This window comes from Columba livia, chromosome 2 (genome assembly GCF_036013475.1).
Source record: "Columba livia isolate bColLiv1 breed racing homer chromosome 2, bColLiv1.pat.W.v2, whole genome shotgun sequence".
Lineage (NCBI taxonomy): Eukaryota > Metazoa > Chordata > Aves > Columbiformes > Columbidae > Columba > Columba livia.
Genome location: NC_088603.1, coordinates 798,769 through 822,368, shown reverse-complemented (window position 1 = coordinate 822,368; position 23,600 = coordinate 798,769). Strand labels below are relative to the sequence as shown.

Below are 23,600 nucleotides of genomic sequence, written 5' to 3'. Positions count from 1 at the left end.
GGAATGGAATAAAACTCGGGGGTTTTGCCAATTAAGCGTTCCCATGTTTGCATTTGCTCTCCAGGAGACACCGGCCGGGTCAGAGCGTGGCGGGAGAACCGGCACCATGCAGCCAGCCTGGGGACGGGTGACCATGGGGACACGGGGACCTGGAGGGGCCCGCCAGACGGAGACGTGGGATTTTCCGAGCTTAATTCATTTAATGATGCACATCAAAGTACCTGCATTTCCACACAGCAGCGGCACAGGAAGCGGGGGGACGGGGCGGCGCGGGGGCCCCGCTGGGGACCCGCACGGGGCTTCACTTCTCACCCGAGGACAGCGGAGGCGCGGGGCGCTCGCGGCAGCGCGGTGCCGGCATCCGACACCGGGACAGCGCTGGGCAGTGACACGTTTGGGGGAAAACATCCCTGGGGCCGCAAAACGTGTTTCTGCTGCTCCAGCGTGGTGTTACCCACAAGGAGCATCCCGCCCGGGGACGGGGCGCCATGAAGTGCCGCATGTCCCCCCTGCGGGGACACACCCCGACACTTGTCCTGGAGCCCACGGCTGGCCCAGTGTCACACAAGCGGTGACACGGGGGGGTGTCTGCAAGAGGGACCCCGGCCCAGCTCCCTCGGTTGGCAGCTGCCGGGACGTTGCGGTCACCAGGAGCCGGTGCCGTGTGCCGGTACCCACCTGCGGCCACGCCGGCGGCGCAGCAGCGAGCGGTGATTCTCCCGTCCCGGCCGCGGCTCCTCTCCCAGCCCGGGTCTGGCTCTGCGCTGCGGTTCGGTGTTGGGCACATCTCCCACCCGCCGGGCGCTCGCGGTCCTCCCGCCGCCCCAGCCCCGCGCCTGCCCTGCCAGGGGCTCCGCGGCTCCGCGGCACCGCACCGGGACGTCCGCGCTGCCGGGGAACCCGCCTCGCCGCAGCCCCTCGTGTGCGCCGGAGCTGCTGCCGCTGGGGAAGCAGGCTCCACCCGCCAGCTTTGTGTTTATTTAATCTTTATTTTGCGAGATCTCCGTGCCGCGGGGCTCTCCGTGCGGCCGGGCCAGCTGCTGCCTCCCGGTCCTCGCGCCCCTCTCCCGGCAGCGCGGCGCTGCGGCTCCTTCCCGGCGTGGCATCCGGTTCTGCTCTGGCGTTCGCAGCCGTCATTCCCTGGGCGAACAAGCACAGCAGAGGTTACCCCACACCGGCGCCTGGCACACCGCGTGGCGAGCGGGTTCACCGCGCCGGATGCGCCGGGCAGGGCAGGGGGAAGCGCGGGGATGCCCTGGGGAAACCTCCCTCCTCCTCCTCCACGGCCTCTCGCCCTGGCCCGGGGTGTTAAAGCTCTGGCACAAGGCTGCACCGCAGCGGTGCCGGGGAAGGGGAGGCCAGGCTGGCGGGGAACCACGCGGCTGCGCGAGGCTCCTCCTGCCGCGGGGACGGGAGGCCCGAGGCTCTGGCGCTGGTGGGACCGGCCTTGTGACTGTCAGGAGGAAAACCCCAGCAGCAGGACGGGGGGCAGGACGTGGGCGAGGAAGACGGCCGGGGGTTCCCAGGCCACGCCGCGGCTGCCGGCTTCACGTCATGCCGGGCACGTGTGGCTGGGCTGGGCCGTGCGCCCCGAGCTCTCAGCCCACGCCCCAAAACCTGAGGAAACAGGTAGTGACCACAGCTCCCCCAAAACAGAATTCCCCGTTGTGAGTGAGGCAGCGGGTGCTCCCGCAGCACCGCGGGGGCACTGGCTGGGGGGCTGCGGGGGGCGACCCGGCGGGGCACCCCGAAGGCAGCGGCACCGCCGGGACCCGCGGTTCGAGGGATGCCGGCGCGGGCGGGGGTGCCGAGGCGCGGGGGGCTCACGTGAGGGCGGCCTCGGCCCCGTGGCTGCGCTGGTGCGCGGTGAGGGCGACCTTCTGGGCAAAGCTCTGGCCGCACTGGGCGCAGGTGAAGGGGGTCTCGCCGGCGTGGGTGCGCCGGTGGATCTTCAGGGAGCCCTTGTGGCCGAAGCTCTTGCCGCAGTCGGGGCAGGCGAAGGGCCGCTCGCCGCCGTGGCTGCGCTGGTGCGTGGCCAGGCTGCTCCGGCAGCTGAAGCCCTTCCCGCAGCGGGCGCAGGCGAAGGGGCCGCCGGCCGCCTCATGCGGCTCCGGCGAGCGGCTGCTGCCCGGCTGGACGTCGCCGTCGGCGCCGGGCCGGCCCTCGGCGTGGGTGCGCTGGTGGTTGAGGAGGAAGCGCTGCTCGCGGAAGCGCTTCCCGCAGCGCTGGCACGAGAAGGGCTTCTCGCCGCTGTGGATGCGCTGGTGGGTGAGCAGGTTCTGCTTGAGGCTGAAGCTCTTCTGGCAGACGCCGCACTGGTAGGGCCGCTCCCCGGTGTGGATGCGCTGGTGGATGATGAGGTTGTGCTTGAGGCTGAAGGCTTTGCCGCACTCGGCGCAGATGAAGGCGCGTTCCCCGGCGTGGTGCTTCTGGTGCCGCGCGAGGCTGGGCTGCTGGCCGAAGCATTCCCCGCAGAGGATGCACTTGAACTCCTTCTCCGCCTCCTCCTCCGCCTGGCTGTGGATCACCAGCGCCTTCTCGTCGCCCAGGCCCTCCTCGCCGCCCGGGAAGGCGAAGGGGTTCTCGCCCGTGGGCGAAGCCAGGTCCGTCATGGGTGCCCCGCTGCCGGGCTCAGGGCACCCGCATCCCTGGGGAGCGCAGACAGGGACGGCTGCAGCTCCCGGCACCTCCAGAACCGGTCAGACCGGGACGTGCTGGGACTGCCAGCACCCCTGCCCCCCCGGTGCTCCCACCCGCCGCGTCCGTCCCCCCACCGCAGCACCAGGGTTGGGTGCTGTGGCCGCTCGGCACGGGGAGCCCGGGGAGGCCGGTGCCTCAACCGCCCCGGCAACACCGGCACGTGCCGGGCGGGACCTCGTGGCCCTGGGGGGGCGGCTGCGGGGCCGTGACAGCCCGGCAGGCTGCGGGCAGGTGTCCCACGGGCCCGGGGGTGGAACTGGAGTGGAGGGGCTGGGCCCAGGCTGGGGACCCCCCGCTGCTGCCGCGGGAGGGAGCCGGGCTGCGCTGCAGTGCGCCGGGCCGAGCCCAACCGAGCCGGGCCCGGGCGAGCCGGGCCGAGCTCAGCCGAGTCGGGCCCAGCCGAGCCAAGCCGGGCCGAGCCCAGCCGAGCCGAACCGAGCCAAGCCGGGCCGAGCCAAGCCGAGCCGAGCCCGGCCGAGTCGGGTCGAGCCAAGCCCGGCTCAGCACAGCCGGGCCCAGCGAAGCCGGGCCGAGCCCAGCCGGGCCGAGCCGGGCCCAGCCAGGCCGAGCCGCTGTTACCTGCAGCGGGCGCCGCGGCCCCGACTCGGTCTCGGGCTCCCCCGGCGCATCCCGACCCGGTGGGTCCCGCGCGTGTCCGCGGCGCTTCCTGCAGCGGGGGGGCCGGGCCGGGCCGGAGCCGCCGCGGGGCCGCGCAGGGCCGGGCCGGGGCGCAGGGGCTGCGCGACCCCCGCTCCGCTCCCCCCTCCCCGGGCTCCCCGCGCCCCCGCCCGCCCCGCGACCCCCGGCGCTGACCTGCCCGAGCCGCCGCCGCGCCGCGTCCCGCCGGCCCCGCCCGGCCCCGCCCGGCCCCGCCCGCCCGGCTGACGCACCGGGGCCCGCCCGCGCCCGTCACCCCGGCCCTGCGGCGGCTCCGCCCGGCGGCGGCCGGAGGGCGGCAGGGACGGGCCCGGCAGCATCGGCCGCTCGGCAGCATCAGCTCCCCGGGAGCACCGACCCCGCCAGGACCATCGCACCCCGGGAGCATCGCCCCCCACCCCCGCCGCATCGAACCCCCGGCAGCATCACCCCGTGCCGGGTCGCGCATCCCCCTCCGCGGCAGCATCACCCGCTGGGCACGATGCGCCCCCAGCCCGGGGACAACCTGCCCCTCCCGGCCCCGCAGGACACTCGCCCCCGACCCATGGACACCCCACATCGCCCCTCAGGCCCAGGACCTGGCCCAAATTGCCCCAAAACCAGAGGAACCGGCCCAGCTGCCCGAGCCGGCGTGTGGGAGCAGGAATGGCTGGTTTGTGTTTGCCCCAGGACAAGATCCACTGGAGACCCCCCCCGGTCCTGCCCCCCGAGCCCTCCGTGTCCTCATCTCCCGGGGGAAATTGTTGCCCATACTGCGTGCATTAGTGTACATGCACTTCAAGTGGGCTGCTGATTTCACTCTTAATTCAGGCTTTCCATCCTTAGGCTGATCTTTGGAGAGCCCAGTTTCAATCCCTTCCCCCTTCAAACCGAGTTTAAAGCCCTCCTGATCAGCCCCGCCAACTTATGGGCTATAGTCCTCCTGCTCTCCCTAGAAGGATGAAGCCCATCTGATTTGAGGGTCCCAGCGGGTCCCCCCGCGGTGCAGGGAGCTGCAGCCGGACAGTACCAGAGCAAGAGCCACCGGCTGTCCGGCGTGCAGCAGGGTGTTTTGGTGACAGCACAGCAGATGTGACTGACGTTGGCACAAAGCTGGCTGTGCCACCGGTCCCCGAGCCATCCCTGTGACCCCAACAGGTGCTGTGGCGCAGACTCGGCTGCACATCGCCCAGGACCCGCCTGCAGCGCCAGGGGGTTTGCAGCCCGCCGCGGGCTGTCGTGGGAAGGGAGCAGCCAAGCCTGGGCACCGTGAACGGGGGACCGCGCTGGTCCTGAGCTCCCACCGCAGCATTTCTGCTCGTGTGGTCCCCCAGCATCTCCAGCCACAGCGGCGGTGCAGCCGGCACTGACAGGCGCTCGTGTGTGCCGTGGGTGTCCTGGAGAGGTCCGCAGCCACAGAGCTCGCTGGAGGGCGCCGGGCCCGGCACAGGCAGGGTGGCACAGCCGGGGACAGCCCTGGGCACGGCCAGCCCCGCTCGGTGCGGAGCTCTCTGCAGGCTGCAGCGTGCCGGCGCTCAGCCGGGATGCCCGTCGGCAGAGATTGCTATCGCACCGTTGCCCGGACCTGCCGCACCAGGCCCGGGAGACGCCAAAACACCGGCCCGTCCACACCTGCCTTCCCAGCAGCTCTGCCGAAGCCAACAGCTGGCGGCACTGCCCAGGGGCAAGTGGGGACATGTCCCCTTCCCAAGGGAACTGTGACCTTGGGCGCTGGAGCCGGCTGGGGGTGACACAGCAGGGACAGCCGGGACATGGCTGAGAAGCCACAGAGCTGGTGTCGCTCCTGCTGTGGTGGAGCCAGGGGATGCCACAGCACAGGCCAGGGGACACCTGTCCCTGAGTGGTGACAGGGGGTGGCAGGAGGCCGCCTCGGCTCCATGTCCCCACCGGAGCGAAGTGAGCGGCACAGCCGGGTGCGGCTCGTGGTAAAAGCGTCACCGGGAGCAGGGCCGGGCAGCACCGCCGGCTGGGGGTGTTCACCAGCCCGGGGAGAGTCTGCCCCTCCCGCACCTTCCCCCCAAAAACCTTCCTTCAAAGGTTTGGGCCCGGGGGGGTTTGGGGGTCTCTGTAACGGGCTGTGCCGTGGGGCGAGCGTGGGGCGGTGACTGTGGGACAGGATTCCCCCCTTCCCAGCCGCGGGCTGGGACCCATCCCCATCCCCATCCCCATCCCCATCCCCATCCATCCCCATCCCCATCCCCATCCCCATCCATCCCCATCACCATCCCCATCCCCATCCATCCCCATCCCCATCCCCATCCCCATCCCCATCCCCATCCATCCCCATCCCCATCCCCATCCCCATCCATCCCCATCCCCATCCCCATCCATCCCCATCCCCATCCCCATCCCCATCCCCATCCATCCCCATCCCCATCCCCATCCCCATCCATCCCCATCCCCATCCCACCACGGTGGGGGGTCCGAGGGGCAGCAGCTCCGCTCCGCATGGCCAGGACGGGCTCCAACGGGCCCCAGTGCCGCGGGGCTCAGCAGCCGCGTCCCCGCCGGCCCAGCCTCCCGGCTGCAGACCCAGAGGATCCCACACGGACACCGGGCAGCCGTGACCGGGGCAACGTGCTGAGCCCAGAGCCGCAAGAACCGAGCCCAGGAAGGACCCGAGCGCAGGTCTGGGGGAGAGCGGGAGCAGCCGGAATGGGAAGGGCCCTCCCGGCCCTAAAAAACACCACAAGTCACGGGTTTTGCTGCCAGTCCTGTGCCTTTTCCCTGTTGCTATCAGAGGCTTTTGCTAATGGTGCGAAAGGCAGGAGCATTTCGGCAACAACTACACATTAAACTGCAAGAAAACAAGAGGGGAAAAGTGGACGTGGGGACAAACAACCGGCACGGCAGCGGGGCTGCCTGGCACCGGGGACAATGTCAGGGAATCACAGAATTGCTTTGGTTGGAAAAGCCCCTTGAGACCACCAAGTCAAACGGTTCCCCAGCCCTGACCCTGCCCCATGTCCTGAGAACCTCATGTCCGTCTGTCCAGCCCTCCAGGGCTGGTGACTCCAGCACTGCCCTGGGCAGCCTGTTCAATGCCCCACAGCCCTTTGGGGAAGAAATTGTTCCCAGATCCAACCTCAACCTCCCCTGGGCAACTTGAGGCCGTTTCTTTGTGTCCCTGTCTCCCCTCAGCTCCTGTTCTCCAGCTGAACCCCCGGGTCCCTCAGCCGCTCCATCACACTTGTGCTCCAGCCCCTCACCAGCTCCATCACCTCCTCTGCACTCTCTCCAGCACCTCAAGGCCTTTCTTGGCGCGAGGGGCTCTGCAACACTGTCCCCGCCTGGACGGAAGGGAGCCCCGCTGCCCAAAGCGGCCCCGCTGCCCCAAAGCGGCCCCGCTGCCCCAAAGCGGCCCCGCTGCCCAAAGCGGCCCCGCTGCCCGGGGGGCTCATTGCAGCCCACGGCCCCAGCGCTCGCCCGGACAGAGGAGCCACAGCCTGCCGTGAGAAAGCTTTTATTTTAAATAACCTCAAAAAAATATAATTGCAAGGACCTGAAATGCTGCTGGAGCAGAGCGGCGGGGAGAAGGGCAGCGAGCGAGGGGACAAGGGTGGGTGCCCACCCAGCCTGGTGCACTTTGGGTGCGGGACCCTCCCACCCGGCCACTTCGGCAGCTCGGGGCACCCACGCTGGCTGAAGCTCCAGTTGTGACCATCCTGGAGTCCCCTCAGTTGCCGCCCTGTCCCCCGGTAGGTGACAAAGCCTTTCCTTACACTACACCCCTCAGGATACCCCCCCAAAACGCAGACGAGCAGCTGGGCGCTGGTGTCGAGGAGCGCAGCCCGGAGCCGGGCTCTGGTAACGCCGTTCCCCGCGTTTCCAAGGAAGGTCTTTGCCCGCGAGCCGCGAGGCTCCGCGCCGAGCGCAGCGGGACGCGGCTCCGAGGACCAGGCGGTGCCGGCGCGCCCGAGGGCGGCGGGACGACGGTTCCCGCAGGCGCTGCGGGCAGGACTCGCGTCCCCTTCCGGATAAAGCGCACTTCAAAGCCAGAACAGCTTCCAGGCCCACGCGGCTCATGGTGCTACAGCTCCGCCCCGACATCCCTTCCCCAGACCAGGTGGCTCCCCAGCTTCACCTCCCGGTGCCACGGGCTCTGCCGGGAAGCGGAGATGGCAAAGCCAGCAAGGACCCCGCACCTCCCGCAGCCCCCAGCAGACACCCCCACCACGAGCTACCGCAACGGCTCCGGCACATTCCAGCCGCTCTTGCTCCCCCCGCACGTCTGGGTTACCTATTCAGAAGTTAATTGAGTACCAGAAAGAGCTGCTAGTCAGAAAGATTATCCATAGAGCAAGTAGAGAAGCACAAGCTACACCCCCTTCCCCACCCCCCCATCACCCTGCGTGGCCCCCCCTGGGCTTGGAGGCGTCTCCCAGGTCCCTTTTGGAAGCAGAGGCGAGCCGAGACACTTCCAGGCGGTTTTCCCGGCTGTTGCCCATTTTCCCGGTGCTCACCCAGCTCTTCTGCTCCAGCTCGGGAAGCCCCAGGCCGGATCCTGCCGCGCTGGCTGTGGAGCAGGCGCAGTCACCGCGGAGGCGAGCAGGGCCGGTTCCCCGCAGCGCTCCCGCCCGGCCGAGCCGCTCCCGCTCTGCCCAGGCGCTGGGCAGCTGCTGGCGGAGCCTCAGCTCCTCGCGGAACGACATCCAGTCCGGGAGAGAAGGATGGAGGGCTCTGGGAGAGGCTCTGGACCCACACAGGCCCCTCTCTGCCCCACGGCTGTGCGGGCTCTGAGCGTCACCGGCCGAACGCGGAGGCAGAGCAGACGTGCCTCTGCCCGCCGGCTGCACGACAGACGTGGTTTTGAAGCACACGGATCCTGGATCTCGAGCTCTTCCCGCTCCCCGCAGTCCGTGCATCCACAGCAGAACGAACGCTGCGGATCCAGGTCCCGTCACCGCTCTCCCCCCCAATACATTTGGTATGCTGACGAGACAGAATGCTCACGCAGGGCATCTGAGTCCATCTCCTGCTTCACCCCACCCGACACCCGCCCGAAGGGTCCTCTGAGCCTCCTGCTCCCAAAGCCACCGCGCTCCTCACGGGTTCCCGCCGATACCACATCCTGGCGGGCACCACGAGTCCCAGTTTGCATCTTTCCCTCCGCACTGTCCTCGTTCGGTCAGCGACCAGGCCCCAGCGCGAGCCACGGCCTCTTTAGGTTTGGTGCCTTTAGCATAAGAGCGATGAGGTCCGGGCCCTCGCCCGCAGACGGGTTTTGGGCAGCCCGCGCGGGCGTTACAAGCAGCTGGGGCACGGCGAGGGCTTCTCTTCGCCGTGCGCTCTCTCAGGCACTCTCGGGACTCGTTTCTCCTCAAAGCTTCTGCCGCAGCCGCCGTACTTGCCCCAGAGCTCCGCTCGGCAGTCGGGCTGCGGCTTGAGGAGCAGCTGCCGCTGGCTCACGCAGTCGGCGCAGCAGCACTGCGGCGGCAGCGCCGGCGGCTTCGGGCTCAAGGCTTCCCCCGCCTCGGGGCACTTGCAGGGGCACTGGCCCGCGGGGCCCTCCTGCGGGGGGTGGGCGCCGGACACGAGGTGCTGGTCTTCCTGCATCAGCTGCAGGAGGATGTCTGCCGCGCCGGAGGGGCTCTCGGGTCTGTTGGGCGGCTGCTCTCCCGGCCGAAGCTCCTCCCGAGCCAGCGATCCGTGAGCGGCTCCGCGGGAGCAGGGGGGCAGCAGCAAGCTGGGGGGCTCGGACCCCTTGGCCAGGGAAGCGCCGCTCCCGTCCGGTTCCTCGTGGTGCGCCGGGCAGGTCCCCTCGCAGCAGGAGGGCGGGATGCCGCCGGTGTGCGTGCGGCGGTGCCGGAGGAGGTGAGCCTTCTGGTTGAAGCCCTTCCCGCACTCGGCGCAGCGGAACGGGCGCTCCCCAGTGTGGGTTCTCTGGTGCACGGCCAGGTTCACCTTCTGCCGGAACCGCTTCCCGCACTCACCGCAGGCGTGCGGCCGCTCGCCGGCGTGGTCCTGCCGGTGCAGCTGCAGCTCCCCGTCCTCCTTGAAGGTCTCCCCGCAGAGCGAGCAGGGGAAGGGGCTGTCGGGGTGGGGCTGCAGCGCGGGGGCCTGGCCCGGCTCGCCCTGGGGTCTCTCGGCGGCGTGCACGCGCTGGTGCACCCGCAGGGACAGCTTGCTCTTGAAGCGCTTGGGGCACTCCAGGCAGGAGAAGGGCTGCCGGCTGGTGTGCGTCTTCTGGTGGGCGATGAGGTTGGGCTTCTGGGCGAAGCGCTTGCCGCACTGGGTGCAGGCGAAGGGGCGCTCCCCGGTGTGCGTGCGGTAGTGGGTCACCAGGTTCCCCTTCTGGTTGAAGCGGCGGCCGCAGACGCCGCAGGTGAAGGGGCGCTCGCCGGTGTGGATGCGCTGGTGGGTCACCAGGTTGGTCTTCAGGCTGAACCTCTTCCCACAGACGTCGCAGCGGAAGGGCCCTCTGCCCCGGTGGTTTTGCCGGTGTTTTACCAAACGGTCGTAAAGGACGAAGCTTCTCCCGCACTCGGGACACACCCAGGCTCCCCCCTCCATCTCCATATCCATCTCCATCTTCTCCTGGGGAGATTTGGGGGACAGCTCATCGCCGGAGCTCTTCTCGTGCTCAGGGCACGGGTACGTCTTCTGCCCGACGTGGGTCTTCTGGTGGGCCACGAGGGAGAGCCAGAGGCCAAAGCTGTTGCCGCACTGGTTACAGATGAAGGGCTTGTCCACCCCGGGGACCTGGGAGGCCGGGGCGGTGGCGTCCCCGAGGACAGGCTGCACCCCCAGGTGCCCCAGGAGGTGCGGGCTGTGGCTGAAGGCTGCCGCGCACCCCCCGGGAGCCTCGGCGGCGGGGCCGTGCTGCGGCCGCAGCAGAGTCACCTTCTGGCAAAACCCCTCCCCGCACTGGGCACAGGGGAAGCTTTGCTCGCCCAGGGGCGGCTGCTGGTGCGGCAGGATCGGCTCCTTCGGGGGGAAGCTCTTCTCCGTGCACGAGTACAGCTCTTGGCCCTCGGGGATCTTCGGGACGGGCAGCGGCGGCATGGGGCTGAAGGTGCCCTCTTGCTCGGGCCCCCCGGGCGGGAGCAGGGTGGGCGCAGCCCCGTAGGGCAGGCCGGTGGCCGGGCTGCGGCCCGGGCAGCGCCGCTGGCGCGGGGCGTGAGTCTTCTGGTGGGCTTTGAGGGAGACTTTGTCCTTGAAGCACTTCTGGCACTGCCCGCAGGGGTAGGGCCGCAGGTCGGTGTGGGTGCTCTGGTGCGTCACCAGGTTGGTTTTCTGGGTGAAGCGCTTGCCGCACTGGGTGCAGGCGAAGGGGCGCTCCCCGGTGTGCACGCGGTAGTGGGTCACCAGGTTGGTCTTCTGGTTGAAGCTCCTGCCGCAGAGGAAGCAGGTGAAGGGGCGCTCGCCGGTGTGGATCCGCCGGTGGGTGATGAGGTTGGGCTTCTGGCGGAAGCTCTTCCCGCACTCGGGGCAGACGAACGGGGTGTCCTCCTGGTAGCTCCTCGGCTGGGACCGCAGCTTGGGCTTGCCGGAAGCGCCGTCCTCCTGCTCGCCTCCCGCCAGCGCCTTCTGCCCGGCAGCGTGGATGCGCTGGTGGGCCAGCAGGTTGGCTTTCTGGCTGAAGGACTTGCCGCACTGCACGCAGGGGAAGGGGCGCTCCCCCGTGTGCACGCGGCGGTGGGTCAGGAGGTTGGGCCGCTGGCTGAAGCTCTTCCCGCAGTCCCCGCACCGGTAGGGCTTCTCCCCGGTGTGGATCCTCTCGTGCGTGATGAGGCTTTGCTTCTGGCGGAAGCCCTTCCCGCACTGGGCGCAGCGGAAAGGGCCGGAGCCCAGCTGCGGCACCCAGCAGGCCACCCGGCCGGACAGCGGGCTGAGGCTGGCGGCGCCGTCCCTCTCGGCGCCCGCCCGCTCAGGAGCGCGCTGCGCCCCGTGAAACCAGCGTCCGGAGCTGCCGGCGGCCGCGGGATACAGCTCCAGGGAGCCGGCAGCTGCCACCGGCTTCTCATCGGGCTGCTCGACTTTATTCACCCGACCGGGCTCAACTAGATTGCAAAAACATTCAAGACGTTAGTTTCAGGGGCTTTCACAGGATCACAGAATATCTCCCCCATAGGGATCGTCAAGTCAAAGTCCCTGCTCCTCACAGTTACATCACTGCGGTGTATACCGCGCTAAAGGATCAGCGGGATCTGAGCCCGTCCCAGAGCCCGCGCCACCCGACTCACCGACAGCAGCGCTGGCAGCAACAGCGACAGCAAAAACATGCCGTTAGCTGTCCGAAAATGGCTGCCAACTGGCCCAAAATGGCCACAACTTGCCTAAACAGCCACAAACTGGCCCAAAATGGCTGCAAACTGGCCTGAAACAGCCACAAGCTGGCTGAAAATGGCTGCAAACTGGCTGAAAATGGTCATGAACTCGTCTGAATCAGCCACAAACTGGCTGAAAATGGCTGCAAACTGGCTTGAAACAGCCACAAACCGGTGTAAAATGGCCACAAACTGGCCTGAAACGGCCGCAAACTGGTCCAAAATGGCCACAAACTGGCCTGAAACAGCCGCAAACTGGCTGAAAACGGCCTTTGCCCACAAGGAGAACATCCCCCACCGCTCCCGCAGCCTGGGCCAGGCCGGGCGGTCACCTACCCGCGCAGGGGCTGACCAGGACCTTGCTGTCCTCCTGCATCTGCTGCCCTTCGGCGTACGGCTCGTCCGACTGTTTGATTCCGAACAGACCCCCGGGCTTGAAGAACCTGTAGCCTGGTTGGAGGGATAAGAGCCGGTCACCACGCACCGTGCGGCACTGCGAAACGCGCGGCCGGCAGACACATCGCTACACTGGAGACGCCCGCGTTAATTCACAAATAAGCTAAAATTAACGAAGCCTGGGGGCATCGCTTTCATCTATTTTAAGCTTTTGCTGCCTGAAGTGTAATTAGAGATAAAAGCAAATACCAGCGCCAGGCTCCCTCCTCCCGGTGAAGCGAAAGGTGGGCGGGAGGGAGCGCCGTTCCTCGGAAAACGATGCTTTCAACAGTCTTTCGCACACTCACCTGCGCACCCTCAGATCCCGCGGAACGCTTTCATGATCGGATTTCAAAGGCTACCGCAAAAATGCGATTCATTCCGACCCCAGCCGCCCAAGCAGCAGAGAAGTCTCCACCTTAGCAGAGCGGCTGAAGGGCCTTGCCCGGGCTGGGGATTCCCCCCCCATTTGCATACGTTTACATATGGTCTCTGCGACACCCCCTGCCTGTCACCACCCCGGTCAACAGGGACTGTTGCCGGCAGTCACTTGGACTTGGTGTTACCACAGCACCGGCTGTACTCCGGAGAACACCCAAGCCCGTCCCCAGAGCCCCCTCCCACGCCGGTGATGCCCCCCCAACGCGGTGTCACCCGCTGTCACCTGTGCAGGGGTCGGACGGGATCTCCGCACCCACAGCATCCAGCTCGGGTCCGGTTCGTGGCACCTCACTCAGCCTGGGGTAAGGGAGCAGGTTCAGGGCGTGGGGAGGCTGGTCCAGGAGAGAGGAGAAGAGTTTCAGCAAATCGCCATCACTTTTTTGGGGGTCTGTTTGTTTTTTTGGCCAGCAGGGCTAGGGAAGTGACTGTCCCCCGGTGCTGGGCACTGGTCAAGCCGCGTCTCAAATCCTGGGGGCAGTCTTGGGCCCCTCGTGCCAAGAAAGGCCTTGAGGTGCTGGAGCGAGTGGAGAGAAGGGAACGGAGCTGGTGAGGGGCTGGAGCACAAGTGTGATGGAGCGGCTGAGGGACCTGGGGGTTCAGCTGGAGAACAGGAGCTGAGGGGAGACAGGGACACAAAAAAACAGCCTCAAGTTGCCCAGGGGAGGTTGAGGTTGGATGTGGGAACAATTTCTTCCCCAAAGGGCTGTGGGGCATTGAACAGGCTGCCCAGGGCAGTGCTGGAGTCACCAGCCCTGGAGGGCTGGACAGACGGACATGAGGTTCTCAGGACACGGGGCAGGGACAGGGTGAGGTTAACGGTTGGACTCCATGATCTCCATGATCATGGACTCCATGATCATGATTTTCCAACCCCAGCGATTCTGAGGACGGGCGATGGGCTTTTGGACCAGCGCCCAACACCCACGGGCCCCGCTAGTGAGAGCAGCTGCACCGCAAGGGCCGCGCTCCACACCCCTTTAAACACCCCGGTCCCCCAAAAGCCCTCACACCCACACTTGTTTTGGCACAGAAATGCTGCTTCTCCTTCGTGCCTCAGTTTCCTCACCAGCGAGAGCATCTCTTGGCAGAAACCCTGTAGCGGACCCTGCTGAGGGCTGAAGCCGCACGTTCACCACCCCCGCTCATGAGATCACTTGGATCCCAAGCGGATCCCTCGCCTGGGTGTGATCACCCAGCCAGGATCGGGACCGAAGGAGGGAACCTCTGGAAGGAGCCAAAGCAGCTTTTCCTGGAAAGCTCAGCTCCCGATCTCCTGTCTTCCCTCCCCAGGATTCCTCTCTTCTTCCCTCAAACCTCCTCCGTCGCTTGGCAGGAGCGCAAGGAGAGCAGATGGAGAAGACACGGAGCCCAGCCCGCGCTCTGACGGCTGCTGCAACTTTAAGAAGCGCCAATTTAAAAGAAAAGCGTCTCGCGCGGGGCCGGAGCGGCTCCTCGGGCATTGGTATTTCTAAATGACGACAAGAAAAGCACCAGAGGAGCTCCCAGCCCCTGGGAAAACCCCAACAGCCCCCCCCAAATGTTGCAGCATGAGAACGGAGCAGCGGACCCTCCCGAGCGCCACAGCAGCCGCAGAGGGACGTGGGCGAGCCGGCCCCGCTCCGGCCTCCCCCCGGGGACCGAGGGGAAGCCGCCGCCCCCTCCCCACGTACCTGGGGCGCTCCCCCCGCAGACATCGCTCCCCTCGGGGCCGCCCGGCCAGGGGAGAGGACATCAGCTCCCGGGAGAGCGCGGGGCGGCAGCTGCGCTTCCCCTCCGCCTTCCGCCAGGCTTGCGGGCGCCGATCTTCCCCGACTTCCTCCAAATGGCTGCTGCGGGTCCCTGCGAGACACGGCGAGAGAGCGGAGCCGGTGAGCGCGGGAAGCGGCGCCGCCCGGCGAGAGGCAGAGCTGGAGGAGCCCGGCCGCGCCGGAGAGGCCCCGCTGGCGCCCGCGTCCCCGCCGCCTCCTCCGAGTTATTTTAGGGGAGAGGAAGGCGCTGACCCCGGGGCCTGGCCCGGATTCATTCTGTTTACAGCGACGCTTCCCCGCAGGCAGCGCTCCTGGGATTTGTAGTTCACGCCGAGCGGCCCGTCGCCGCACGCCGAGCGCTGCCGGCGGCCACGGGGCCGGGAACCGCAGCTCCCGCAGCCGGGACGCAGCCCCAGCGCCGCCCCGCCGGCTCCCCTGCTGTGGGGAGAGAGGGGGCGCCCAGCCTGGCTCTGCCCAACCGCCCTCCCCAAAACCGCTCTGAGATCGACCGGGAAAACGCCGTCCGCCCTGTTTCGTAGCAGGGGGCTGGCTCTACCGCCGCCGCTGCTCCTGGGGGGCTGGCAGATGTTGGTAATGCACCCGCCTGGGCCGCTCCCTCCTCTCCAAGGAGGGGGCGAACGCAGCGATGATGCTTTGGAGAAGAGCCCCCCCAATCCACATGCAAATCCCGCTTCACCCCTTAAAAGCCCTGGCAGCAATCTGGATGCTTTGACGAATGCCTGGGCTTAATTAGAACTAGTTTTGGAAGCCGGGTGGTGAGAGGAGCCCCGGCTGCGGGGCTGTGCCGCGGGGGAGCCGGCTGGGCTGCCGACCCGCCCCGGCAGCACCATGTTCAGGGGCTTACGGGCCGCCGGTGCAGACACCCCCCGAGGGACACATCCCAGGGGCTGTCACAGCAGCAGGGACACAGCTCTGGGCAGCGCGAGGCACCGTTAGCCCTGACCTCTAAGTCCCACCAAGCACTGAGGGTCCTGCGGCCAGCCCAGCCCTGGCGAGCGGCCCCGCCAGCGCTTTGTGTACGTGATCAACCAAACCGCGCTGCTCCCCGGGGCCGGTTACCGACCCGGCACGGCCCAGCAGCGGCACCAACGCTGTGCCAGGGGGACTCTCGGGGAGTCCCGGGTGACGGTGGCAGCAGGCAGGGGTGCGGGCAGGGGCGCGGGCACGGCCTCGAGCCCACCCAGTGCAGCCCCAGCACACAGCCAGCTCCTCGGCACTAGGGAACCCCACAAAGGGCACCCGGAGGGAAGTGCCAGCTCTGGGGCAGCGCACGGGAGAACCCCGACCCAAAACCCAGGAAAATCTCCCCAGCCCCATGTCTCTTCATGGCCTGGGGGCCCAGGCTGGTGGGCAGCTGGGGAGAGGGGCTGTGGCAATCCCAGGAGGCCGGGGAGGCGGGCGGCACACTGGGGAAAACCCAGAGAGGGGCTCCGAGCGCTGGGGTCACCCTGCCTGGGGGGGCAGGACAGCCGTGGCAGTGGCGGTGACAAAAAGCCAAGCACGGCGGTGGCCGCAGAGGCCGGATCCTGTGCTTGGCTCAGCAGATTTTGGGCACAGCATCAATTTTGTGGAGGGCGAGTTTGCCAGCGCAGCGCTTCCCGGCAGCCGGGGCGGCTGGATAAACACGGCTCTGCTGCGGCTCCAGCCGTTTGCCCGGCACGATCCCGGCTCCAGCGCCCCGGGAAGTCACGAAGCTCTCCCCAGCTGTTCCCCGGGCTGAGGACACGGGCACGGCGACACCGGGACAGCTCGCGGTGCAGGGGTGTCACCGGCGGGAGCTCTGTGCCGCGGGGCCGCGGCTGCCGGTGCTTCCCAAACCGCGGCGGGGCCGTCCCCAAGAAACGGTTTTACCGAGGAAAAGCCCCCGGGCCTGCACGTCCCTCCGGCGGGCTGGCAGCCCCGGGGTTCCACGGGGAAATCCCTCCCGAACCGCCCGCCCTGTGCCAGGTTCGGTGCCCCCGGTGGAGCCCGTGGCACCGGGAGTGGCTCCTGTACCCCTTTAAATCCGAGCGGGGCTTCTCGGGGCGGGGGGACCCGGTCCACCAGGACCGGGGTCAAGGTCCCGCCGCTCCACCCAGGGTTCGGTTCCTCGGTGCCGGGGGAGTCCGAGCGGGGGCTGAGGGGAAAGCTCCGGTGCCCCCCACAGCAGAGGGCCCGGCGCCCGGGCTGTGTCTGCAGCTAAAACCCCAAACCAGCCCGGGGGGGCAGGACGGGGCCACCGGCATCCCCGGCCCCGGCGCAGCTCCCGGGAAGCCCAGGCCCTCCCGCCACCCCCCGACCCCCCCGACCCCGCCACCCCGACCCCCCCAGGCCGCGCCCCCCCGAGCCCGGCCCCTCACCCCGTCCCACCACGCCCGGCCGGGCCGCGCGTTGCCATGGTGACCGCCCCCCCCCCCCGCCGCCAGGTCCCGGAGCCGCCGCCTCCCCGGGGAAACTCACCGGCCGCCGCTGTCCCGGCGATGACGCGATGACGTCGCCGTGGCGGTGACGTCGGGGCGCGGCGGCGGCGGGAGGGAGGGAGGTTGGCCACTGCCTCCTCGTCAGAGCACTTCCGGGTTGGAGGGGCGTGTCCCGCGGCGGCACCCGTACGGAGGGCTGGCTGCAGCGCCCCCTGCCGGCGCCGCCGCGGCGCTGCGCCACCGGTCCCCTCCTTGTCCCTAAAACAGGGCTTTTCACACCAAAATGAGCCCAATTCTGCAAACATATCAAAGAGTTGCGCGAGGCTGGATGCTGGATCGAACCAGCAATACCAAAATCTGATCGCTGTGCACACCCTCCAGACAGTCACCGAATCACCAATGCAGTGAACCAATGAATCAGTGAATCAATGAATCAATGAATCAATGAGTCAATGAGTCAATGAATCAATGAGTCAACGAGTCAATGAATCAATGAGTCAATGAATCAGTGAATCAATGAATCAATGAGTCAATGAATCAATGAGTCAATGAATCAGTGAATCAATGAGTCAATTAATCAATGAGTCAATGAATCAATGAATCAGTGAACCAATGAATCAATGAATCAATGAGTCAATGATTCAATGAATCAATGAATCAATGAGTCAATGAATCAATGAGTCAATGAATCAATGAATCACAGAATATTTGTGTGGGAGGGACCTCCCCAGCCCCCAGTGCCCCCCCTGCCATGACAGGGACATCGTCACCAGCTCAGGGTGCTCAGAGCCCGTCCAGCCTGGCCTGGGATGTCTCAGGGATGGTTCATCCACCACCTCTCTGGGTACCTGGGCCAGGCTCTCACCACCCTCAGGGCAACAATTCCTTCCTCATGTCCGGCCTGAATCTCCCTCCTTCAGTTTAAACCATCACCCCTTGTCCTGTCACAACAGGCCCTGCTCAAAAGTCTGTCCCCATCTTTCTAATGGGCCCTTTTAAGCACAGAAAGGCTGCACTCAGGTCTGGTTAAATATTTGCATACAAGGTGTAAGAGCTGTTCTTCGCCCCCACGCTCAGCGAGCAGGTCTTCCCCGGAGGCGTGCAGCCTTCGCTGAGGACGTGTGGTTTTGTATCAAAATGGCATTGGAACGGGCAAAGTTTAGTTTAGGTTAAGCACATTCATAAAATTTGGCAATAACCACTAGATACTCAACTGAGGAGGCTGAGGGGAGACCCTCTCACTCTCTACAACTACCAGAAAGGAGGGTGTAGCATGAGGGTGTTGGTCTGTTCTCCCCAGGAACAAGCGCCAGGAGCAGAGGAAACGGCCTCAAGTTGCCCAGGGGAGGTTGAGGTTGGATGTGGGAACAATTTCTTCCCCAAAGGGCTGTGGGGCATTGAACAGGCTGCCCAGGGCAGTGCTGGAGTCACCAGCCCTGGAGGGCTGGACAGACGGACATGAGGTTCTCAGGAGGTGGGGCAGAGCCGGGTGGGTTATGGTTGGACTCCATCATCTTGAGGGGCTTTTCCAACCAAAAACTAATGTACACTGTGATTAAGTGACAAGGGCCGTACTCACCATCAACCTTTCTGACCACCTGCAGAACGAGGGGATAGTTTTCACACTTTAGATCCTTCTGCGTGACAAGAGGGAGACAGAAGATTCAGTAACACACTGTTTAGAAGCAGAGTGCTTAGCTTATATTTAAGTAATAATTAATAGATGTATCATAACTAAGAAACTAAACAATTGTAACTAACATCACCAGTTATTTCTTGGTATAGATGTATTTTATGTCAAAATTCTCACGAGTTGTAATGCATATGTAATAATGATGTGAATGCAATGCGAGAGCATCCGGTCATGGGAGCACTTATGGAGGATGGTCCCCGCTGTCCCCCAGTGCTGATAAAACAGAGAACGCAGCTTAACGGTACAACCCACCCTGCTGTGAAGTTTATTCCGTCATCCCACAGCACCCCCACCGTGCCACCGCCCTCCGGACACACCGTGTGGGGCCAGGAGGAGCCTCCCGGGCGCCCCGCCAGCCATGGCGCCGTGCGGCTGCTCACCAAGGGCCGCTGGCACCGAGCCACAGCCGTTTGTTTGCCCGAGTGGGGGGCTCGCTCCCCTCCTGCCCCTCAGCGCCCCTGCCCGGGGCGGCGAGGCTGCGGCTCAGCCCGGTGTCCCCCCGGGGGATGCCAGTGTCCCCTCCGGTGTCCCCTGTGCCAACCAGCCGCTGGTGCAGCCGTGTCCCACCGCTCCTCCCCGCGGCCTTGCCGGAGGGGCCGTGCCGGGGGATGGCGGTGCCGGGGGGGCCGTGCCGGGGGATGGCGGTGCCGGGGGGGCCGTGCCGGGGGATGGCGGTGCCGGGGGGGCCGCGCAAGCAGCCTGCGGGGCCGGCCCGGGGCGGAAAGAGGGCAGTTCCCAGGAAACCAGTTAATGAAAGACCAAAAGCGCCATTGGATCGATCGGATCGATCGGCGAGGCTCTGCGGGGTCAGGCAGCCCCGGCAGCCCCCCGCGGCAGGGATGAGGTTCCCGCTAGCCCTCTGCCTGGGCTTGGTGGCCCTGGCCGCCGCCAGCCCGTCCCCGCTGCAGCGGCGGGTGGTGCGGGAGGTGCTGGACTACGTGAACGGCCGCAGCAGCACGCAGCTGCTGTTCAAGGAGCAGGCGGTGGAAGGGGCTGTGGAGCGGGTGAGTGCGGGGGCCGCGGAGCCCCGGGACCCGGGGAGGGGGACACGGCGGCCGAGCCCCCGGCCCAGCGTTGGCGGGGGCGGGCAGGATGGGCTGGGGGGTAGGAAACCATCATCTTCCCAGTAGAACAGGCCCAGGCAGGATCTCTCAGCCAAGCGGATTTTATTCCAGTTTTGCCAGACGACCTAAAGGTCAGCACACGAAACAGGGCACAAAGCCCCTGCTTGTATCCCCCCAAATCCCAGCTGCAAATTCCCTCCCCTGTCCCCAGTGGCTGGTTCTGCAGGTTTACAGACCACCCGACCTGCCTCAGTTTACCTGTCTCATTCATCTAATTCTAACAACCCCCTTCCCCTTATTGATCTATTTAGAGTATGGATTCCTGGCTCTTTGCTTACCCTTTCCCCTAGATTAACTTTTAAAATACAATAATCGGTTTACATTCTGGGATTAGTTTGAAGATACTTTGTTTTATATTAAGGATCCACAGTGGGATGTCTCTCGGTCCTTCCCCGCACTGGGGTCAGGCACCAGGTCCCCAGTTTGTAACAACAACGTTCCTCCTTCGGTGGCTCCTCACAGGGAGGGGTCGGGGTGGCACGGAGGGGTTTGGTGCCGTGGTGTCGTGGAGGGAGGGGGCAGCGGGTGCTGAGGTGTCACGGAGGAGGGGGTGGTGGGTGCCGCGGTGTCACGGAGTAGGGGGCAGGTGCCAGGGTGCCATGGAGGGGAACAGCTGGTCGTGGGGACGGACCCGCTGGCACGGCCGGTGCGGACAGGCGGGTCACCGGGGTGTGCAGACAGGGACGGGCAGAGCTCAGCTACTCATTAACCGTGCTGTGACCGGCCACGGGGCGAGCGGCTGCGGGCGTCCGGCCGTCCCGGTGCAGCCGGGAGCACCCACGGCAGCAGCGTGGACGTGTCTGTTCCTCAGGAAGAGCTGGGGGCTCTGGGGAACCTCCAGTTTGGGCCACTCACCTGTGTCGGGACCCACCTTGTAGGGTCTCCAAGAGGCTGTTCCCTGGGGCTGGATTTATGGTCAGGGCCATGAGGGGCTGGGGTCCCTCTGCCCCGCTCCCCATCCCACTGTGCCCTGGTGTCCCCCACAAAGTGCACCCAGAACAAGCTCTTGGCAGCACCCGGTGCCCCAGCCCCACATCGGCTGCCCTGTCCCCTCCCGTCCCCCCATGTCCAACATTCTGTCCCCCCAGGAAGACCCGTCGGGGACGTTTGTCCAGCTGTGGGTCAGCCTGGTGCAGACGTCCTGCAGGAAGAGGACACAGCAGCGGCAGAACTGCCGGACCCTGGAGAACCGCGTGAGTCAGGCTGCTCGTCCCCCTCCCCGGGGACACATCCTGCGGGGGCATGGCAGCTCTGCCTCCCCAGGTCCTCCTGCCCGTCCCGTCCCTCTGCTGTGCTGCCGCGTGTGCCGGGACGGCTGGAGGTGACGGTGCTCCTGGCAGCGGTGACATGTGCCAAGTGCTGCCCTCCTGGTGTGCCATGGCGAGTGGCAGGGATGTCCCCAGGCCTGGCAGGGTAGGGCGCTGGTTGGGACCCTGGGAGACCCTGGGGGGCCAGGCAGTGACGGGCTGTGCTCTGTCCCCAGAGGAAGCCGACCTGCTTGGCTTGCTACAAGTTTGACAACAGCAGCGTCCCCAAGGTGCTGGACAAGTACCAGAACTGTGGCCCCAGCCACCAGCTGGCGGTGAAGGTGAGCTGTCCCACCCCCGCGGCGCGGGTCCCTCTGCTGCCGGCGCCCGCGGTGCCGCGGGGGGTGCCAGCCCGTGCGCTCTGCCCCGCAGGAGTTCAAACACCGAGACGAGGCGGAGTGCCGGGCGGTGGAGGAGGCCGGCAAGTCGTCGGACGCGCTCTACCTGCCCGGCATGTACGCCTTCTCCAAGGGGCTGCCAGCCTAGGGACGTCCCCACGTCCCCACACGGTGGGTGCCGAGGATGGCGGGGCTGGGGGGGACAGGCCTGGCTCTCCCGCTGGCAGAGCTCTGGCATTTCCTGCGCTGGCGGAGCGTGGATGCTCCTGCATTAAGAGTGCAGTCAGGCTGGGGTCCCCTCGGGACTCCCCCAGGCGCTGGGGACTGTCCTTGGCCAGGAGAAATCCCCCGGGACGCTTCCAGCCAGGTCTGCTGGCCCTGGGGATGGGGTGACAGGGACAAGGTCACGGGGAGATGTGTGTGTGCGCACCAGCGTGCCGGGGGCTCCTCCGGCAGCCAGCCCCTCCTCGTGTCCCCTCTGCAGGCCAGCACCTCCACCAGCGCGAGGAGATGGACGCTGCCCTGGGGACCAGCCCCCCCAACTCTGCTTGCCGCCCCCCAGCACCGTGTCACCACGGGACGGTCCTGGACGCGCTCCCTCCCCACCTGCCCCCCGCTCTCCAGTAAACATGGCACATGGCTCTGGCTCCTGCTGTCGCCGCTGTTATTCCCACCCGGGATCGCTGTGGGGGGGGGGGCCTGGGGTGGGCTCAGCCCCATGTCCCTCTGGCCACGGGGGCTCCATGCCAGCTCCCGCTCTGGCACCAGGTGTGTCACCCCCTGCCCCTTGTCCCCAGCCCAGGAGGAGGGACGGGGACACGGTGGGTCTGGGCAGAGCAGTGGGTAGAGGTGAGTCCCCCACAGCTGCTCAGGACCCAGGACAACGCAGCAGAGGGATCTCAGCGGACAGCACGCCTTTACTGCACAGCCCTGCAATGTCCCCTGGTCCCCGTGATGTCCCCTGGTCCCCATGTGCAGCTTCCCCAGCCCCACAGTCTCCTCCAGGCTGGAGAGCTCAGGGATGGCTCCAAAATCCCAAAGGACGTCTGTGCTCCTGCCGTGGCTCTGCAGGGGACCCTCGAGGCCGGGTTCCCCCCGGCGAGGCTGGGCCAGGATGGCAGCGGCGTTGGGGGGTCTCCTCTCATGGCACTGGGGGGTCTGACGGCTCAGAAGACGTAGGAGTTGGGGTCGGGGCGGCTGTTCAGCGCCCGCTCCGCCTGGGCGATGGTGTCGTCGGCGCGGCGGCTCAGCTCCCGGCACTCCTGCAGCACCTCCCCAAACTGCTTGTAGGCCTCCTCCATGATGGAGCTGCGCCGGGGCGGCCGCGGCTCCCAAAAACCCGCCTCCACCCAGGGCTGCGCCACGCGGGGCGGTTCGGCGCCAGCACCGGCGCTGCCGCCGCCGCGTCCCAGCGAGCTGTCGAGATCCCGGCAGAGCTGGTAGAGCTCGCTGCCGCGGCCGGACACCCGCTCGCCGTCGATGGCTTTGAGGCCGGGGAACATGTCTGCCAGGGCGGCGCGGTACGCCGGCGCGGCGCACAGCGGGTTGGCGAGCCGGGCCAGGGGGTCGCGGAGGCGCAGGCTCTCCAGGCGCCGCAGCCCCGTCAGGCAGCGCAGCTGCTGCAGGCTGCTCAGCAGGTTCCCGGCCACGTTGAGGCTCTGCAGGTTGTGACAGGAGCCCAGCGGCTCCAGGCTGGTGACGCGGTTACGGGACAGGTTGAGCACGGCGAGGGACTTGAGGGCGGCCAGCGGCCCCAGCTGGGTGATGGCGTTGCCGGAGAGGTCCAGCCACTCCAGGCTGGTGCAGTCGCCCAGGCAGCCCAGGTGGGCGATGCCGCGGCCGCGCAGCCTCAGCAGCAGAATGGACTCCAGGGCGAACTCCCCGGTGCTGGCCTTCAGCAGCTGGGGGGTGATGCGCAGCCCCCCCCCGTCCTCCTCCTCCTCCTCCTCCTCGCCCGCCTCCCCGCGCCCCTCCATCCTGCTCCCCTCCGGCACCTGGGGGAGGGATGTGGGGTCAGCCCCGCGTCCCCCTGGATGGGGAGGGATGGGGGTTCAGCCCCGCGTCCCCCTGGATGGGGAGGGATGGGGGTTCAGCCCCGTGTTCCCCTGGCTGGGGAGGACGCGGGGGGTCTCCCCGGCACGGCTGGGTCACAGCTCACCCGTGGGGTGCGTGGGGACACACGCGGGGTAGGAGCTCGTGGGACCCGCCGCCCCCGCCCGCACTCACCGCACGGCGGCTCCCGGCGGCCCCCGCGGCTCCGCCCCCCCCGTTGCCACGGAGACGAGCAGCCGCCGTGGCCCCGCCCAACCGGGAGCGGCAGCGGCAGCCGCGGGGGCTGAGCGGGCATGGACACGCGTGGGGCCACTGCGGGCACACACGTCTGGGATAACAGCCCCACACACACTGACCCCCCGCAGGCCCCGCGTGTGTGACAGCCCAGGGACACGGGGCCACCCCCACCCTGCGC

At 67.1% G+C, this 23,600-nt stretch overlaps 3 protein-coding genes across 8 annotated transcripts; 1 reads left to right on the top strand and 2 right to left on the bottom strand.

Moving 5' to 3' along the window:
* Positions 1–180: 180 nt before the first annotated feature.
* On the bottom strand, positions 181–16,869 carry LOC135578765 (oocyte zinc finger protein XlCOF26). 6 transcript variants are annotated; one of them, XM_065054919.1, is made up of 5 exons: positions 16,712–16,869; positions 14,174–14,342; positions 12,727–12,835; positions 11,964–12,077; positions 6,805–11,360 (listed from the first exon to the last, which is right to left on the bottom strand). In XM_065054919.1, the coding sequence occupies exons 2-5, from the start codon at positions 14,195–14,197 to the stop codon at positions 8,602–8,604; spliced, it is 3,006 nt and encodes a 1,001-aa protein (XP_064910991.1). In that variant the 5' UTR covers positions 14,198–14,342; positions 16,712–16,869; the 3' UTR covers positions 6,805–8,601. The 6 variants fall into 6 exon arrangements, with proteins under 6 accessions (XP_064910993.1, XP_064910994.1, XP_064910995.1 ...); XM_065054920.1 differs by lacking the exon at positions 16,712–16,869 and adding an exon at positions 16,268–16,405; XM_065054918.1 differs by lacking the exon at positions 16,712–16,869 and adding an exon at positions 14,504–15,716.
* Positions 16,870–19,033: 2,164 nt separating this feature from the next.
* RARRES2 (retinoic acid receptor responder 2) lies at positions 19,034–21,780 on the top strand. Its single transcript, XM_065055069.1, has 5 exons — positions 19,034–19,368; positions 20,577–20,681; positions 20,972–21,076; positions 21,168–21,304; positions 21,618–21,780. The coding sequence occupies exons 1-4, from the start codon at positions 19,204–19,206 to the stop codon at positions 21,279–21,281; spliced, it is 489 nt and encodes a 162-aa protein (XP_064911141.1). The 5' UTR covers positions 19,034–19,203; the 3' UTR covers positions 21,282–21,304; positions 21,618–21,780.
* Positions 21,781–22,032: 252 nt separating this feature from the next.
* On the bottom strand, positions 22,033–23,459 carry LRRC61 (leucine rich repeat containing 61). Its single transcript, XM_065055050.1, has 2 exons — positions 23,360–23,459; positions 22,033–23,127 (listed from the first exon to the last, which is right to left on the bottom strand). Exon 2 carries the CDS (start codon positions 23,107–23,109, stop codon positions 22,300–22,302), a length of 810 nt encoding a protein of 269 aa, XP_064911122.1. The 5' UTR covers positions 23,110–23,127; positions 23,360–23,459; the 3' UTR covers positions 22,033–22,299.
* Between the last annotated feature and the right edge of the window lie 141 nt (positions 23,460–23,600).